This window comes from Astyanax mexicanus, chromosome 2, assembly GCF_023375975.1.
Source record: "Astyanax mexicanus isolate ESR-SI-001 chromosome 2, AstMex3_surface, whole genome shotgun sequence".
Lineage (NCBI taxonomy): Eukaryota > Metazoa > Chordata > Actinopteri > Characiformes > Acestrorhamphidae > Astyanax > Astyanax mexicanus.
The window spans coordinates 18294360-18315177 of NC_064409.1; the positions used below are offsets into that span (position 1 = coordinate 18294360).

At 39.8% G+C, this 20818-nt stretch overlaps 1 protein-coding gene across 3 annotated transcripts in view; it reads right to left on the reverse strand.

Moving 5' to 3' along the window:
• Window positions 1-20818, reverse strand: part of tbc1d22a (TBC1 domain family, member 22a) — a 261181-nt gene that overhangs the window by 24751 nt on the left and 215612 nt on the right. For all 3 annotated transcript variants that reach the window (XM_049473643.1, XM_049473641.1, XM_049473642.1), the window contains one exon: window positions 12462-12557. In XM_049473643.1, the coding sequence (XP_049329600.1) occupies window positions 12462-12557 (96 nt within the window). The remainder of the gene's footprint in view (window positions 1-12461; window positions 12558-20818) is intronic.

The following is a 20818-nucleotide window of genomic DNA, read 5'->3' on the forward strand; positions in this document are numbered from 1 at the left end:
TAATTAAGAATCTCGTGGAATCTGAGGTTCCAGAGTGAGGTTCATCAAACACTGGTCAGTGTGCTCATGGCAAGGCGATGTGAATGATGGGTGATTGATGATAGATGGTACATTTCATTTCTGAAGTCGTGTAGGCATTTAGTATTTCTCCATCCACAGACGATACGAGATAAAGAGCACTGCCTACCACTCACAGTGGACAGCACAAAGATGAAGAAGAAGAGAAAAGAGAGGAAGAAAAAAAAGAAGTAAAGGAAGAAGAAAAAGAAGAAGAAGAAGTAAAGGAAGAAGAAGAAGAAGAAGAAGAATGACCAGGAAGAAAAAGATAAGGAAGAAGAAGAAAAAGAAGAAGAAGAAGAAGAAGAAGTAAAGGAAAAAGAAGAAGAGGAAGAAGAATGTCCAGGAAGAAAAAGATAAAGAAGAAGAGACAAGAGAGGAAGAAGATGAAGAAGAAGTAAAGGAAGAAGAACAGGAAGAAGAGGAGGATGAAGAGACAAAAAAGGAGAGGAAGATAAACAGGAAGAAAGTAAATAGGAAGAAGATGCAGAACCTAAAGGAAAGAAAGACATATTCGGAAGAACATGAAGAAGAAGAGAAAGGAAGATGAAGAACAGGAAAAAGAAGATGCAGAAGAAGAAAAATGAGAGGAAGATAAAAAACAGAGGAAGAAGTGGAGGAAAAAGAGGAGAAAGGAGAGGATGAAGATGAACAGGAAGTGGATGAACAGGAAGAAGATGCAGAACAGAAAGGAAAAGGAAGACAAAGATCAGGAAGAGAACATAAAGAAGAACATGGAAAAGCAGATATAGGAGAGGAAGAAGAACAAGAAAAAAGAAGATGCAAAAGAGGAAAATGGAGAGAAAGATGAAGAACAGGAAGAAAAAAGAGAGTGAGAAGAAAGGATTAACAGGAGGAAGAAGGGGAGAAACAAAAGGAGGAAGATGAAGAAAAGGAACTAAGGAAAGGGTGAGAAAATGAAGAAGATGAAGAGGATAAACAGGAAGAAGAGACTTGGGTGATTGGGATATTGTGTTTTCAGTGTGTTAGTCAGGGCTCGTGTGTTGGTTTTGAGCCCTTACAACGTATAAACACACACACACACACACACACATTAGCGCTCCCGTTCTGCCGTAAACTTCAATTAAATCAGCCCATTAAAAGTGTAAAGTGGGAGATTGATTTCTCTCCCTCTCTCGCTCCCTCGTTTGTCCACACATAAACGCGTTATCCTCGCCTCACGCTTCAGGACCACCTGTCCAAAGAAAGCCCCGCTTAGGATATGTCACTACATTAAAAGCTCCAGGACACAGCCGTGACCCAGCGCTCTGCCTGTGCGTACGGGAGAACCTGCCCGCCGCAGCAGATGAGGGCCGTGGTGGAGAGGTGAGAGGCCGGGGTAATTGGTTTGGAGGTGGGGGGACCTGTAGCAGCAGGGGCGGGTGAAGGGGCAGGCGGCATATGGCATGTCAGGTGGTCTCTGCGATGTGTGGACGCCTGGGTGGCGAGAGGTGACGGGTAAAAGAAAGCCGCTTGACGCAGAGAGTCCATATGGTCAGGTGAGGCCTTCACCGCCTGAGTCCGCTGTGCGACACGCGACCTGTGGCAGAAACGTGACCCACGAAACCTGCAACCACAACTGACGCGTTGCATCACCTCACAAACTGTCATAAACCTCATAAACCAAACCCCACCAACGTAGAAACTCTATAATGTTCACAGCTCAGAAACTATTCATTCTGTTGACCTTCACAGCTTTTGGGACCAAAAGTCATGGGATGGCAGTCTGTAGAGTTAGCTTACAAGAGATTGCGAACACATGCATAGGTTGTGAATTTCTTCAATCTTCTCATTGAAGTACAGGGGTTGGACAGTGAAACTGAAACCTGGTTTTAGACCACAATAACACTGAATTCTGTCGTGATTTGGGCAGCCGTGGTTTTATGTTTTTTGGATACAATCCGGGTTAGCACCCGAACATCCCTTTCAGACAGCTTCCTCTTACAGCGTCCACAGTTAATCCTGTTGGATGTGGTTCATCCTTCTTGGTGGTATGCTGACATTACCCTGGATACCGTGACTCTTGATTCATCACAAAAACTTGCTGTTTTGGTCACAGATGTGCCAGCAAGACGTGCACCAACAGTTTGTCCTCTTTTGAACTCTGGTATGTCACCCATAATGTTGTGTGCATTGCAATATTTTGAGCAAAACTATGCTCTTACCCTGCTGATTGAACCTCTACACTCTGCTCTTACTGGTGCAATGTGCAATTAATGAAGACTGACCATCAGGCTGCTCCAATTTAGCCATGAAACCTCCCACACTAAAATGACAGGTGTTTCAGTTTAATTTTGCAACCCCTGTAGATCACTGCGATGTGTTGATATTTCCTTTCTCCATCATCCATTTTGCACAATTTCTACTTTTTACTCCTGTTATGGAGCAACTATTTTAATGATCTCTTGTATATTCCTCTTCAGTTTTCTTTGTATTATTTCTCTTTTGAATTGTAACCAAATAATTTGTATCGCAAAATCCGTTTAAAAGCAAGAATTGTGTTAATACACAGTTAAAGCATAGCAACATATACAGCTTTGAAAAAAACGAGTTTCTTTGATTTTACCTATTTGAAAAACCTCTGGAATATAAGAAAGAGGAAGATGGATGATCACAATCCATCAAACCAAGCTGAACTGCTTGAATTTTTGCACCAGTAGTGGCATAAAGTTATCCAAAAGCAGCGTGTAAGACTGGTGGAGGAGAACATGCCAAGATGCATGAAAACTGTGATTAAGAACCAGAGTTATTCCACCAAATATTGATTTCTGAACTCATTATGACTCTTTATGAATATGAACTTGTTGCATTATTTGCTTTTTTTTTTTTTTAGCTATTTCTCATTTTCTGCAAATAAATGCTATAAATGACAGTGTAAATGCTGTAGTAGAGAGTGCAGTAACATGACTTGTTTCAGCACTGCTTTATTACAGACAAAGGCTTTGTGAAATTATTTTTTTTAAATCCATTTCCAAAGCTTAGTTTATTTCCATTGCTGCTTACCAGTTGTAAGCTATTAATAAATTAATCAATTAATAGTTTGCTAAAAATCAGCCCCTCTTTTTTAAACAATCTAATTTTTTTCTGTTTACAATATATATTTACAAATAAATTACTCTTTTTTTCAGTTTTTTGTTTTTCTTAAAGGCCCTGCACAATTTTGTACACTGTATTTTGTACCATTTCTGATTATTGACTGAACCCGAAGAGCTTAAATGGCATAAATAAACTAATAATAATAAATAACTTTTGACCAGTAGTGTACATGTGCAAGTTTTTTTTGTTTTGTTTTGTAACACATTCTCAACTAAACAAATAAATAAATAAAAACAGCAGAAAAGCAAATGAATAGGTAATCAGAGGCGGAAAGGGGAGGGAAAGGTTCTGGGTCTGTTTCATTAGCTCCTCTAAAGGCTTCCTCGTTATGTGATAAACAAACCCCTAATGAGAGCTCATTTGCTGCATATTGCCCTCGCTAAATGCCAGCAGGCTTTGACATTTGGCTGTGTGTGGCCTGCACTAGCGGTCCGTGGGGGCCGGCGGCAGGCGGCTCACAGATGAGACCCGAAAGCGTGGCGTCTCTCCGCTCCGGTGTACCGGTGATGCTGCTTCCGCTTAGACTGGGCTCGCTGGACTGGAACTGAAGAAGCACCAACAACCCTTGCTTTAAAATATGTTTAGATTTCCATCTATTAAAATAATGATATTGAGAATATTTTTAGAGAAATATTCTTTTTAAGAAATTATTTAATGATTCTGTCCAAAAAGTTCTATTTGAACTACCTTGAACATTAGTGTTTAGACATATTTTCTGATGATTTTTCAGTGAAGGTCATATTATTGCAGGTATTGCTGCATAGTAAAACAGTGCACCATCACTCCTAAGGCTGATCAATCTTTCTGAAAGATTTCTGCTGTCAAAGTTCTAGCAATCCTACTACTAATGCTGCAAAGATTAGTCATCATAATAGCACTGCAAACAACGTTACTTATAAAAAAATGAGAGTTTGGATTTTTTTTATTTTATCGCAAATTAATTATGCCACCAAATTTGACCGCAACTTTTGCTGTAATTTAGTCTCGATCCGACCCAGCTATCAAATATACTTATTTTTAATTGAACTAAACTGCTGATATTAGTCAAACAATATACTGCTATGAAGAAACGCTGTCTCTGCTGCTCCATGCTGTTTACACACTAAGAGCGAGGTATGTGCAGCGTTCACTGCGTTCAGTACTGTGTTTGAAAGCGCAGTTTCAAAATTTCAGTGTTCTGTGCCTAAAATGTTGACATGATCTTTAGCAATAAAATGTGTATCAGATCCTGATAGCTGCATTGTGTCGGTCTAAATTACTGAACAAACGCAAAATACATTTTCTTTGTCGATAAACGGAAACACAAACTTTTGTAGATCAAATTTCCATGACTTTTCCAAAACGTTCCAAAACTTATCCAGGTTTGGGAATTTCCATTTTCAAATTCCATAATTTTTTTCAGGTTTTTCATGACCATACAAACCCTGTATATATTTTTTTCTCATTTTCTCCTCAACTTACACGGCCAATTACCCAACCCACTCATTAGGACTCCCCCTATCACTAGTGATTCCCCAACACCAGGAGAGTGAAGACTAGCACATGCCTCCTCTGATACATGTGAAGTCAGCCACCGCCTATTTTTGAACTGCAGCATTGCCGATTAGCATCACAGCGCACTTGGAGGAAAGCGCAGCCAGCCGGTTCAGATACATCAGCTCACAGACATCAGCCTTGTGCTGAGTGACATCACCCTTTGGAGTGATGTGGGGAGAGAGAGCGCCATCTGCTGTACCCACCCAGAGAGAGAGCTAGGCCAATTGTGCTCTCTCTGGGCTCCAGCAGCTGATGGCAAGTTACATAAACAGGATTCGAACCGGCCTATGATCTCCTGATCATAGAGGCAGCGCTTAGCCTGCTGAATTTAATTTTTTTTAATCGACTGACACCACTAATTTATAGTCATATATATAGGCATTATGGTGTGTTATAAATGTGTTCATACAGTCCATACGACGTTCATAGAAAGCGGTACCAGCATATTCTACTTCTTCTCTGTAAATTAATAATACAAAAGAATAGATGTGGTTGCTTTAGAACGCCTTAATGATGTTCCAAAAGCGCAGCAGTCATTATCTGGCTATCTGGCACTTCTTTTCTTGCTTTGCTTTCTTTTTCTGGTCTCCTCCGTCCCTTTTGTCCCGCCTGGTCATTTCACAGGTGCGCTCACGACTCTGAAGGTGGAATATTGATCAGCGGAGCGGCTTCTTTAATTAGGCTGGCTGGAGCGGGCGGAGCGGACAGACACAGGCCTGCAGGATGGGAGGAAGTCCACACTAAAGTACTGTGCACTGACCCGGCGCCGCCAGAGTGGAGGGACACTCCCTCAGGAAAGGTCACCACAGAGAGAGAGCACAGGGAGATGCCGAGTGATGCTGGCAGGCTGAGCATAGGTAAGCGCGCGCGTGCGTGTGTGTGTGTGCGTGTGTGTGTGTGTGTGTGTGTGTGTTATATGAACAGCTCACAGTGCTCTGCCCTTCTCTTTTATTAATTGGGTCAGACTTATTAGCCGCCCTCCTGCCAAGAATAGAAGCCGGTACATGGACTGGAACAAGCAGGGCTCATAAAGAGAGAATGAATTAACTAAATACAGACTACTGTAATAATAATAATAATAATAATATATTCAGAAAGGAAAACACATGCATAAAAATGTTGCGTAAGAAAAACAAGCATTTTGATTTCCCTTCCCTGATTATGAATATAAAATGCAAGCACTAGGAGTCTATGCTACATATGATTACAGAATATGAATTGTAAGATTTGAGGAAGGCCTGACTGAAGAGAACCAAGCGAAAAGCAGGTGGATGGATAAAAAACAGGACATTGTTTTTTTTTTTTGTTTTTTTTTTAAGATCCTATCCTTTAGAGCTAAAATTCCAATTATATTAATAAATAGATCTCTTACAACATGGGCCAGTGAGTAATGCACAACTTATTGTGCCATATTCAACACTGTACAGTCCATAGATATGGGTGTAGTTAGTGTTAGTGTTACAGTGTTGATAGGACCGAAAGTTAGCTCTAAATATTGAGGCATATGCTGCATATGTTCAAAGTATGTTTCCAGGCATTGTACAGGCTACTAAGGGTTGATCTGACTCATTTCTCTTTTCATTCAACACCATGCCGTCCGTAGATATATGTCTTTAAATCAGTGTGTTGATAGGGCAAAAGGTTCCTGACTTCTGTCTATTTAGCTTTAAAAATTGAGGCATATGCTGCATATGTTTAAAGTATATTTCCAGGCATTGTAGAGACTACTAAGAGCCGATCTGGCTCAATTTTTGCACTCAACATCATACTGTCTATAGATATATGTCAGTAAATCTGTGTGTAGATAGGAAAAAAGGTTCCTGATCTTTCGCAAGTTCACGATTAAAAAAAAATCTATAACAAATTGTCAAAAAGTGAAAAATGTTTTTTCAAAAATTATTTACCTTGCGATTATAACAATACCAGGTTTTTACAAGTTTTAACATGATTGGTAAAAACAAAATCCTAGGACTAGTTCAGAAAAGTTCAATTTCTACACAACGGGCCACTGGAGAAAAGCAAAGCATTACTGGTAAAAATGTGTAATAGCAAAGTTGTAAAGAATAAAAATAAGAATACAAAGAAGAAAAAGGGAGAAGAAAAGGTATTCCTGGTAGACATGTAATACTGAGGATGGAGAAAGGTTAAATATCCATTTATATTTTCAGAAAAGAATTTTCTATCAGGCCATTCTCCAACTATAACTCACAGTGGGGATTCTAAAGCTTCACCCGATGCAACTTTTAACAATCAATTAAAATGGTGTCCCATGACCTTTGGCATGACATGTGCTTCGAGTGCAAAAAAACCCTCTAACTATGCATTTATTCACATGTTTATGGCACTTTTTTATGGGAACTAACTCATATTAGTCAGCCGAATGCTATCTTTGGATTTTAGCAGATTTTTTTGTGATTTAAAATCATGTTTTCCAGAGATCTTAACCTTTTAAAAGTAACTGATTATTATTTTTTTTAACTCTTACTAAATATCCATGCATCACCACTGGGACCTCAACACTGATCTACATTAGGATTCAACTGATATATCAGTCAATCTCTAATGCTAACTCATTAACCCTTTAACATGCAGGTGGTAGAAATAAATCTATTCACAGCATCTACTGATGACAGACGTCCAGCCAGCCTCCCTAAAGAACAGCTATATAATCACACTCCTGATACACTGGATACAGAGCAGATGAATCACGCTCCATCCAATCCACACCCTCGGACAGCAGCCGCGTCGCATTTCTCATCTTCCCGCAATTCTCAGGTCTGTTTTACAGTCTCTCTGTGTCTCTGCAACCCATAATTATTATCGCAGAAAGGAATCTAATTCACAGGCGTTTCCAGCCAAAGCCCAGGCATTACCTTATCCAGACCGTGTTCAGAGATTTATAGCCATCCCTGAAAGTGTTTTCAGAGAACTTTCAGAAACACCCCACTAACAATCCATTACAACAGGCTGAGTCCACGAGGCCGGGGTGTGTTTGAGTGAATCTTGATGAAGTACGGCCCAGTCCTGTTAACCCAGACACACTCCTTCTTCAGCCTGAGCCGTTACATCACTCACTTCTCACTGTCCACAAGGATGCAGGTCTGACGAGTGGAGAGCTTACTACATACTGTATTAAAGATTTAGTGTAGAATAGAATAAAATACTATTCTACACTATTCCACACAATATTTACATTTGATTAAACTCTAAAATGACCTTAAAAATGCCATATAAAACAATCAGGAGCATCTGTGATCTGGTTTTGTTAATGGCAATATTCTACTTTTCAGTATAAGTATTCTAAATTATTTACTACCATATTTTTTCCCCACTATAAAATCCTTCAACCCCTTAACAGCCCAGCATTTTTGTCAATTTTCTGCCTGATATTACACTCTGATATTCAAGCATAACATCATGAGCTTTCATGTTTGATATGGAACCTTACTAAAAAAAAATCATAACTGTGATTAGCTCTAAAAGAAATTGAGGCATATGCTGCATATGTTCAAAGTATGTAAGTTCCAGGCATGGTAGAGGCTACTAAGGGCAGATCTGGCTCATTTTTTTATTCAACACCATGGTGTCCATAGATGTCTTTAAATCTGGGTGTAGATAAGTCTATGTTTAGAAAAACTCTACCTGGACTTATCTATAACAAATTGTCATAAAGTGAAAAATATTTTTTCAATAATTATTTAGCTACAGGGTCTTCTGATTATAACAAGCCCAGTTTATAACGAGTTTTAACATGATCAGTAAAAAATCCTAGGACTAGTTCAGAAAAGTTACATTTTTACACAATGGGCCACTGGAGAATGGCAAAGCATTTCTTGTAAATATGTGAAACTGCAAAGTTGTAAACAATAAGAATACAAAGAATACAAAGAAGAAGAAGTAGAAAAAAAGGAGGAGAAGAAGAAGAAGAAAAAGAATCCTTCAACCCCTTAACAGCCCAGGCTTTTTGTCAATTTTCTGCCTGACATTACACCCCTAAATCTTGAGGAATTATATTCAAGCATTACATAATAAGCACTCATGTTTGATAAGGAACGTTACTTAAAAAACCTAACTGTAATTGTAATAGAAAGTATAGAAAAACAGTCAAGTAAATCTACAACTGTAAAAATATAATGAATAAAATCATAAAACTACCTCTTTCCTGAACTTAATTTTTAAATCAATATTAGGGCTGCAACGATTAGTCGATATAATCGATAATGTTGATTATTCAAATATGACGACTACAAAATTCATTGTCGATTAATCGTTAATTTGTAAGAGTCCTGCATTACACCAAGTGCTGGGGACAGAAGTGCAATGTGAGATGGATAAATGCCTCACTCAAACAGTTTAAATTCAACTCAGTCTGTGTCTCCAAAAGTGCCCAAACAACAGATTACATATTTACTCACTAAATATCAGAACTTTTCACGTTTAAACAATATCCAGACATTTAAATACCTTTTAAATATCATGTTTAGCTGTTTTTATTGTTTTTAGAGCTAGAGAACATGGCAGAAATAATCGCTGACTAATCGACTAAATATTCGTCAGATTAGTCGACTACCAAAAATCCTTTGTTGCAGCCCTTATCAATATTCTTCCTGAATATAAATCAAACCAGTTCATGGCCTCCAAACGTTTCGTTTCGTTATGTTTGTCTAGTCTATTTACCAAACATGCAGAATTTGGGTTAATTCCTGTTACTAATGTAATTTTTTTAAGTTAAGTATAGAGAAAAAACAGGCAGCTTCTCCAAGAGTCCTGTAGAAGATTTCAAATCCATCACATTTTCAAAGTGTAAACAAGTTATTTTACTGCAGAGAAGAAGAGTATCTTTTGTATCACCTACTACTGTAGCCCATATACGGGTCAAGGCATGTTAATAGGTTAATTTTTCCAAAAATCCACAATGTGCTTTAGCACTGCTGGAGCAGCATTAGCATTATCTGCTAACCGTGCTAAATGCTAGATTGCTCTTCCACAGTTTAAAGGCGAGTATTATCAGCCTGTAGACTGCTGCTATGCCTGTGTAGCACTGCTGGAGCAGCATTAACATTACCTGCTACATGCTAGTTAGCTCTTTCACTGTTTAAAGGCAAGTATTATTGAAGTGTAGTCTGCGTGTTTACCGTGGGACAAACTGTTAGCTAATATCGCCCTGGGTTCCTCAGTGTAGTGCTGTCGGGCGACATTAGCCACTAAAAGCTAGCGGTTAGCCGCTAATGCTAATGCTTAAGCCTTAGTGCTGGAGAAATTTGGGAATCTAAGCTTACTGTACATAAAGGAACCACCTTACACACCCAAATACACAGTTTTCAGTAGAGAAATCTCTGTAAAATTTACATCCATCACTTGTTTGTTTGACTTCAAAAGAAAGTGTTTTAAGTTTTTTTTTAAGAATTACAGTTTTGTTCACTTGACTTAGCTTTACTTAACTTAGGCTTAAGGTTAGGCTACCCCCCCACCGCCACCCAGTGGTGAGACCTGCTGAATTAGAAGGGAAACATGGGGACACCCCTGTTCCTTACTAGTGTCACTTAAAATGTGCCTTATAATCCAGTGCGCCTTATAGTGCAAAAAATACAGTGCTCTGGTTCTTTAGCCCTGCTTTTTACACTTTACTACACAATAGTTTTTGTTAACAAAAACTCTTCAAAAGGTCATTGTCTACAAAAGGTCATTGTCATCCAAATACTTTAAAAAGTGTACTGGGATGCAATTTATCATGACAACCAAAACATATCTTTATAGCAGCCACCTATACATTATATTAATGAAGAAGGTGTAAGCAGTGAGATGGCAAATGAAATGAGCGATAGAATGAGAAGACGAGAAAGACGAGAGAGAGAAAGTGAAAGAGAGAGAAAGAGAGAGAGAGGGGGTAAGAGAAATCTCCCTCTCGCGGCGGTACATGGCACAGGAGGGCAGAGACGGATGTGTGTGGCCCCTGACTCGCGGGTGGCTGTCTGAATGCCAAGCAGAGGCTGCTGGCTGGCTGCTGGTTTGCTGGTGGTGCAGAGGATCATACTGAATCAGTGGGCACTGTAAACACAATCAATCAACACAGGGAGGGGGGCACACTCTGCCCCCAAACACACCACATACCACGCTCCACTGACTCTCTGCATATTCAACAATTTACACACTCTCACACAGGCTCTAAACGCATTCAAACTCTCCGCAAGCGCACACACACATATACACACACACACACACACAGAAGCAGAAGTTTCCGTTCAATTTGCAGAGAGAGAAAAAAGCTGAGAACACTGCAGGAGAGAGGAGAAAATAAACATAAAAGAGAGTGGATACAGAATTTGAGAGAACGAGAAAAACTAAAGAGCTAAAAAAAAATAATAAAGTTAAAGGCTTGGCAATACATATAATAAAAATACACATATTAAAAACCTTAAACTGATTTATTCTCACCCATATGACTTATTTATTTGTTTTTAATAAAGCTAAATTTGGGGGGATTTGTTGATTTAAAGAGCTCTCTGGTGAGAATGTGTAATAAAGAAATCAAGTGAATAGAGGATATAAGAGAAAGAGGATCATGAAGAAAGATAATACAATTAAGAGAAATTAGGACTCAGCTTTGGAAAAAAAGAAGAGACCATTTCAGTTTCTCTATTTATAATTTATAATATTTATAATTATATGTTTGAGTAAAATTACCATTGCGGTTTTATTCTATAAACTACGAAAAACATTTGTCATTTAGAGCATTTATATGCAAAAAATGAGAAATGGCTGAAATAACAAAAAAGATGCAAAACTTTCAGACCTCAAATAATGCAAAGAAAACAAGTTCATATTCATAAAGTTTTAGGAGTTCAGAAATCAATATCTGGTGGAATAACCCTGGTTTTTAATCACAGTTTTCGTGCATCTTGGCATGTTCTCCTCCACCAGTATTACACACTGCTTTTGGATGAATGTATGCCACTCCTGGTGCAGTTTGTTTGATGGAAGATCATCCATCTTCATCTTGATTATATTCCAGAGGTTTTCAATTTGGTAAAACAAGAGAGAGAGAGACAGACAAACAGATAAAGAGAGTGAGACATTGAGAGAGAGAGAGAGAGAGAGAGAGAGAGAGAGAGATACAAAGTGAGTAAGACAGTGAGAGAGGAAGAAAGAGACAGAACGAGAGAGAGATAGAGAGAAACAGAGAGATGGACAGACAAAGTGGGTGAGACAGTGAGAGAGGGAGAAAGAGACAGAATGAGAGAGAGATGGAAAGACAGATAAAAAGAGTGAGACAGTGAGAGAGGAAGAGAGACAGACAGAACAAAAGAAAGAGAGAAAGAGAGAGAGAGAGATGGACAGACAGATAAAGAGAGTGAGAGAGTGAGAGAGAGAAAGAGAGAGCGAGAGATGGACAGACAAATAAAGAGAGTGAGACAGTGAGAGAGAGAGAGAGAGAGAGAAAGACAGAACGACAGAGAAAGAGAGAGAGAGAGAGAGAGAGACAGAACGAGAGAGAGAGAGATGGACAGACAGATAAAAAGAGTGAGACAGTAAAGAGGGAGAGAGAGACAGAACGAGTGAGGGAGGCACGAGGGGACGACCACCCTAAGTGCTGTGTGCAATGTCACCTTACAGCAGCTGCCATTGTCATCACGCTAATGCAAGCGCAACGACCCGACGACCCCCGCAGTTAATGAGGATAGAGAGGCCCGAATGAGGACACTTACTGCAGCTGAGGGACCACAGAGACACACACACACACACACACACACACAGGAAAATGCGAAACTCACCTGGAAGTCTTTCTCCTCCAAAATCTCCTTCCTCCAGCGCACCAGGAAGGCAGCACACACGTACAGGTGGAAGTGAGAGAAGCCTTCGGGCTCGGCCTGCAACAGCAGAACAGAACAGAGGCGCAGTCAGCGGGGATACACGCGCTCTTTAAGTGTGGATTAATGATGAATTTTCGGCCCTTGGAGGAAAACTGGGTCAGGGTTAGATAAACTGCTCTGGCTGCAGGACGTCCCTCATTCACTCAGATAAAGTAAATTATCTCCTACTAAGAGTTTTACAGTAAAACGCTCGGAAAAACACACAGACTAATCACATCCTCTCGGATTAGGTCTATTACAGAGAGCATTCCACCACAGGCATGTGCATTAGCGTCAATTGAGTGTACGTACATCCCTCATCTACACTGTTTTCATGATTTATTTATTGTTCTTCACACTTCATTAGGAGCCCTATCTTACACTCTGCGCAAGGAAGGGTGTGATGCTCACTGCTATCTTACACCTTGCCAACAGTCTATTTTCATGTCTTGTTCCCACATTGTTTAAATAGCAAAGGAGCTTGTGAATACATCTACGCTGATGGGCACGGTGGTCTTAAAATCAATGGTGTATCGCTATCTTGGCAATAGAAAACACAGGTGTGCCACTGATTGAATATAACCCTGACAACAGTCAACCGTCAGACGTTCATTGCTATCTTGGCAACACAGAACAGTGCAAAAACTCAACTTTTACATCAAAATGACAAAGAACACACCTGACTCTTAAAGAGAATGGCAAGTGACACGCTGATTGGTTTATTTCACTTTACGCCCAAAACACACCCATGATAAATTAAGAGACTCAATACATGCCTTTTGAGCATTTCAAGCCATGCAAGGTGTAAGTTTTCCATTGTTACAAGAGCAAACACAAAAAATTAACAAAAGTCGATTGTTAAAATACCCCACTACTTAGTTGGGTCTAAGTTATACTACACATACTGTAAGTACAACTGCTAACCCCTAATGTTGGGAAGTAAACCAAACAAAAGCCATGTCAGTAAAGCACCATTAAGCCTGATGCACACTGGAGCCATGGGTGAAGGAGGTTCATGGTAAGTTTGTAGTAAATTAATGCTATTTTTATTCTCATTTAATGTTCTTAGAGCCTGCTAGAGTAGTTAAACAAGATGAGTCTCATTCTCTGTAATTTTATATCTTAATCATATTCAAATGTATATCTTAATCAAAACAAGTAATCCCTAGCATTTCACTGCAGCTTTCACTTCCACCTTAAATTCCACCGTAAATGTGGAAGCTCAACCAGCTACAAGTTCTATTTTTTACTCTCACTTGATGTTTCTAAAGCCTGATAGAGTAGTTAAACAAGGCATGTCTCATTTTTAGTAAATTTATATCTCACTCACATTTAGCTTTAGCATTTCCTTTTTTTTTTATAATTTTATTTCAGATTTTCCCCCATTTTCTTCCAGTTTGGATATCCAATTGTCCCACCCCTTTGTGCGTCCCCATCACCGGTGGCACCTGCGACTCTTGGAGGATGCGGACAAGCACATGCCTCCTCCGACACGTGTGAAGTCAATCACCCCTTTTTTCGAGCTCACAGACGCCTCGTGCCGCCTGGCGCCACCTTTAAGCGTGATGGGGAGAGAGCGCCATCTACCCACCCGGAGGGAGCAGGGCCAATTGTGCTCCCTCTGAGCGCCGACCACCTTAAATTCTACCTTAAATGTAAAAGCTTTACCAACTGTTCTTAAAACAATCCATAGTTTTAATCAAGCTACACAGTTTTAGTTAACTACATGTTTACATGCTCTATTTCTGTTTTCTCTTACTTAATATTTCTACAGCTTGCTACAGTGGTTAAACAAGGCATGTTTTATTTTTGGTAAATGTATAACTCACAATTAGCTTTAGCATTTCAACCAGAGTTTTTTTTTTACTTCCACACTTTGCTGAGGCATTATTTCAATAAGCTTCTGATGCACAAATTCTCAATGAGGTTAAGTTCTGGACTCTGTGGTGAACAATCCATGTATGAAAATGATGATCTCATGCTCCCTGAACCCTGAACTCTTTCACAATTCCAGCACCATGAATCCTGACATTATCATCTTGGAATGTGTCCGTGTCATCAGGGAAGAAAAAAATCCATCCATTGATGGAATAACCTGGTCTATATTCAGTATATTCAAGGAGTCAGCTGACCTCATTCTTTCAGCACACACTGTTGCTGAACCTAGACCTGCAGACCAACTGCAGCTTTAAACCCCAGATCATTTGCTTAGTTAATTTTTTTTTTTTAACCAGGCAGTGTATAAAGCATTGCATGTGCATTCTGAAAAGAGAATGTATTCCTCTGTCTGAAGCCTGAAGTAAGTTCCAATTGCTAGATCCTGGAAACAGAATGAAAGAAGTGAATAAAAGTGAATTAATCTCCTCCATGGTTGGAGAAACTGAGTGTATTCGCTGAACTGCACTCGAAGAACACAATGTTTCCCAGATATCTCGTCCCCTGATAACAGTACTGATCTGCAGCAGCGGATATGATAACACCGCTCATCTGCATGTGTACATATTATCCCAGCACAAAGCCCCAGTCAAAAAATGGGCACATACACACACACAGAGACACAAAGGGAGAGTCGATAAGCAGTACTGGGAGGGCATGAATGATTCAATCCAGCTAGGCAAGCAGTGCAGTGCACAAAGTTGCTCTTCTGTGCAAATGTAGGCAAACACAGGCCAGCATGAGCAAACAGAGAGGCGGATGGAGAGCCGGCGGTATTGTTCAAAGAGCACAGGCCCCACGAGGGGCCCGAGAAGTGTGGCATTCAACAGCTGGATGTGTGGAGGCTTCGCACAGGAGAGCCTATGATCATCTTTCATGCCGGCCACGCAAAGGACTTAATGAAAATCAATGGCCGCGTTGCCTTTCGCCAATAAACAGCCGAGGCGGTGCTACCCTTCAAGGGTAAATGAGAGCAATGAAAACATTCCCAACTATAGCAGGGGTTTAGGAAACACACATACTCTCATACACACACAGCACACACACACACATTCTCTTACAGTAGCGAAAGCAGCCTTTAGAGCCACACGTTCCGTCCAGCGCAATTACCCTGAAGTCATCTTCCGTCACCTCCTTGTCAAAGTGACCACACAGGCGTGAAATCCACTTAATTAGACACTCGACAGACAGGCCCGGGCCGCAAGGGCACCTGCATATGTCCAACCGCACGGAGAAGAACCAGAACATTTCTCCACACTCAGCTCTGGCCTTTTTTAAAGGGGTCAAAATCATGAGAAAGCTTCTGCAACTGCCTCTCCTCCACTTTAAGTAGCACACAAAGAGAAGTGAAGCAAACTGATTATTCAGGGATACATGTGATAATAATTAGGCTGATTTAAAAAAAAAAAAAAAAAAGAGCATCTTCTAAAAAATGCCTGGCCTCAGACCAACACTTGCAAGGTTTTTGTGATTTGATTAATTTAATCTGATCGTAATCTGATTACAGTGCATCTTGGGTGTGTTTACACTTAGCTTTTAATGTGGGTAAGTAAACACAAGGGATGCAATGGTTCTCGGTATTTTATCAAACCGTTCGGTTCGGCCTGTTTGGTTCGATACACCCGGAAGAACCGCGATATTTCGTTGTGCGCATTAACAGAGCGAACGAACGTTCTCTGTAATGCACAGACCCGCAGTGAAGCAGACCGAGGCTGTGCCGCGATCGGCACGAGGCAGCGCCACGGTCGGCTGTGTTAAATTTGCCTGTTTTTGATTAAGGGTAATAATAAGTGTTTCTTTTTTTTTATAAGAAATGTTGTGATTTTAATTAATCTGTTCCTTTTTTCTGTTTAATATTAGCTCTGCAAGTGTGACTAGGAGCACCTTGTTGATTTGAACCAGAAAGGGATATAAGCACACTGCATGTTGGAGCTAGATAATATTGCTATATATCGAAACCGAACCGAAACCGTGGCCCAAGAACTGCGATACAAACCGAACCGTGGCCCCACTGTACCGTTGCATCCCTAGTAAACACAGATTCTCATGGAGAGAGCAGTGACTTTAGGGATGTAACGATGCACTCTGCTCACGATTCTGAATCCAAGATTTGATTTTCCCACAATATTTGGAATCAATTTTAAAAATGTAATAAAAATTAGAGTTTTTTTAACGTGTTTTAACAATGCAAAAATGCACCTTGATGATTGTATAAATACATGATGCAAATGATGATGATAAATATTTGTATTATAGTACTATTCATTATTTTATGAGTACTGGTTTAAGCTTAGCAAGAATCAGGACAACCTACCCCTAAGCATGCACAAGACAAATGGGTAGGGCTAAGTGGTAGGGGACGAGGGGTGAAATAGGATTGGGCCTTGCTCACAATAAACTGATCAATCTGCCAATCATGTTTATTTTGCTGTCAGGTTCTTTTGGTAGGCTATGAACTCATCTAACAGGAAGCTCACTAAATTTTCTGGACTATTATGCACACCATTTTAAGCAACAATAGTAAGGAATAAGGATGTCGCCATGTTGATAATCTACACAGATTTCTGTGTAAAGCACTTTTGTCTATTTACAATAAGCTTAGAGTTAGTAAATGCCACCCAATAGGGCTACACTGAGGAACCCTGAGAGTTCCAGAAAGCCAGGGTGCTATCAGCAAGCGGTTTGTCCTACGTAGCATGTTTTAATACAGTAAACGCGCAGGCTACAGTCCGATATACTCACCTCTGAACAGCGAAAGAGCTAGTGCAGTGTTTAGTGGCTAATGCTACTACTACTTAGTGCTGGAGAAACTTGAAACTCCTTTAAAAACTGAAACTTTACAACGCTGTACTTCAGCGGAATGGTTTTACTGTTCCTTAACAATCTGACTGGTAAAATTCATACATAAAGTGTACTATCCATTTTTGAAAACATTTTTCAAAAATGGATTTTAAGTGCCCCTTATAGTGCGGAAAATACATTAAAACATCCTTTTAAGACCTTACCTAGCAACAAAGAAAGCAACAAACAAGAAAACCTAAGGAGAAGGAGGAGGAGGAACAACATGGCAAAAGCATTTGAATAAAAACGAGAAGATGAACTAAAACACAAAGACAAGGACATGCACCAGAACGGAAAAGAAAAACAGAGAGAAGAATAGCAGGCAGATAGAAAAGATGCTCAGAGCCCCTAATAAAGGAAGGTCTGTGGTCTATTTCTGAGAGAGAATGAAGACCAGGGCCCGCACCGTCTCTGCTCATTGATCATTTTAATTATTTTTCTGTTTCTCCCTTGGGGGACCAGGGCTGATTATGGGGACTTAATTAATGGGGACGGTGGAGGGTAGTCGCTGACACACTTCAGGTCGGACACAAGTAACCAGGACAAAGTGAACACACACACACACACACACACGTACAAACCTACACACACACAAACTCCTACCCAATCAATTCAGCCCCATGCAGCGCCATTGACTTCTATTTGTGTCACATCACACACAGCGTGACTTCCCAATATAGAAAACAGCAAGAGCTAATCTATCTGCATGATAATATGTAGCCTATTCTTCATATGTGCACACACACATGCATGCAACATGTTAAGCCCAGCCCATCTTGAGCTATATATTTACATGTTTCTGCTTGTATGAACATGAACGAACCAAGCTAACCAAACCAAGTTCTCTTTGTACACTCAACATCATAAATACAGCTGCATTCAGAAGAAATCAACAGACATAAATAAATCTTTGTGGCACACTGACAGTCCAAAGTTACATTCAATAAGTTCCTGCAACCAGTGGCTTTACCTTTGCTAAACACATACTCCAAACGCTCAATTTCTACAGGACAGTGCTCGTCCACATAATGCTGCCATCTAAAAAGCTTGCCTTGAAAACTTTATCAAGATACTATAATATACTACACTTTACCATTGTCGTAAGACCTATGCCTGACTGAAATTGTGTTGGATGCTTTTGGATGCAGTTGGTTACCTTATTGGTAACCAGCTCATTACATATAATGCAGGGAACAGTTATTAGGGAAGCACCTTTATTCCCTTCAATAGTATTTCAAATAGGACTCCTGATTTTCCAGAATAAGCATTTAGTTCACTGTAACAGTTTTCCCTGTATTAATATGGTCATTATGTACAGGGACCAACTGATTGTATTGCCTACAGTACTCCTGATTTTCCAGTTTGGGAATTAGTAATAAAATGACCATTTTGTTTTTACCATACGAAAAGTACACACACAATCAAATCTGTTCCCTATGACAGTATTCCAAATAGTGTTTCTGATTGAATTTTGCAACACCTTGTTCCCTATTTCAGTGTTCCCTGTGGTAATAAGGGTACTATATTTCCTGTATTTGTGTATTTTATATAGTGGTCTTCTCTTCCCAAAGTTGGGAAAAGTGATTAGGAAACCATATCTAGTCTCTATTGTAAAATCCCAAATGGTATTCCTGAACAGATAATTAAAAGAACACTGATTATGGAACTATGTTTATTGACCATAACAGTATTCCAAATATGATTCCGGATTTTCCAAAATATGGAACAGAAATTTGGTAAGCATTTAGTTTATTAAAACAGTTTTCCCTTTATTAATATGGTCACTATGTACAGTATGTTCCCTGTAATAGTATTCCAGTTTTCCAAAGTTCTTCTAAATCTCTATTCTATCTATTCCCTATTACAGTTATCCAAACTAGAATAGTCATTGGGATTCAATTTCTGTTTCATGTAGGGAACCCACATTAGATAACATACAGTATTTATACCATATAATAGCACCCCAAACACTAGTCCTGACTTTCCAAAATAGGACACTGAAAATTCCATAAACATTTTGTTCTCTCTACAACAGTACTCCCAAAACTGTTCCTTATTCTTATATTTTCTATTGCAGGAAATGCAGTAGTAGTAAGGTGACCACATCTGCTCCCTGTAACAGTATTCCCTGTAGTATTCCCAATAATATTCCAGCACAGGGAATATGGATTACAGGATCATTCCGAACACCGCAGTAGTTACAGTGAGCAGTAATAATTTTCCAGTTTGGGGATCATCAATAATAATAAGGCTACTATATTTCCTGTAATTGTGTATTTTATATAGTGCTCTTGTCTTTCCAAAGTTGGGAAAAGTGATTAGAAAAACCATATCTAGTCTCTATTTTAAAATCCCAAATAGTGCTCCTGAACCGCTAATGAAAAGAACACTGATTAGGGAACTATGTTTATTGACCATAAACCGTATTCCAAATATGATTCCTGATTTGTCAAAATAGGGAACAGAAATTTGGTAAGCATTTAGTTCCCTATAACAGTTTTCCCTGTATCAATATATTCAATATCTAAAACATGTCCTCTGTAATAGTATTCCAGTATTCCAGAGTGCTTTTGAATAGTAAAAGGTGGAAAATGTGATTAGGAAACAATGTATATTCCCTATTACAGTTATCCAAATTATGGAATAGTCATTAGAAGAACATTTCTGCTTCATATAGGGAACACAAATTAAATAAACATATTTCTACTATATAATAGCATTCAGAATACTATTATTTTCTATTGCAGGAAATGCAGTAGTAGTAAGGTGACCACATCTGCATCCTGTAACAGTATTCCCTGTTGTATTCCCAATAATATTCCAGCACAGGGAATACGTATTACGGGATCATTCCGAACACAGTGGTGGTTACAGTGAGAAGCGATGTGACTGTAAGGTAAGCACTGGAGGTGCTGGCGGAGAGGCCGCGGGCACCGTAAAGAGCCATCGTTAGTCCGGCAGAGAGCCACAGTCATCCGCTCCCATTATCCAGACATACAGCACCAGTACAAGACACGTTCCCAGTCCACGAGCCAGCCTCTACATATATATCAGTACCGGCAAACTGCTCACATTCATTCCCATCAAATGAGAGGAGACCAGGCCGGCACCGGCACCCCAACAAACCTGAAGAGGAGGAGAGGAAGAAACACACACACATATACACACACACACCTGCACACTTACACACACACACTGCATTCTTCTAGCTACCTGCCTACCCAGCTATCCATCACCGCGAAGGGAGAAAAAGACAGGTAGAGAGGAATGAGAGAGGGAGAGAGAAAGAAACAGAGAGAGAGAGAGAGAGAGAGAGAGAGAGAGAGAGAGAAAGAGAGAGAGCAGTCCTGAGTTATGTGCCGGGTGATGATTGCCTATTGGTGTAACCTCGCGGCCTTAATCAGAGCAGCTGAGAGGATGGCTGTCTGGGGGTATCAAACTGTGACACACACAGCGCTACAGTGCTTTATTACTTTATTAACTCCCCCTACCTGCGAGATATG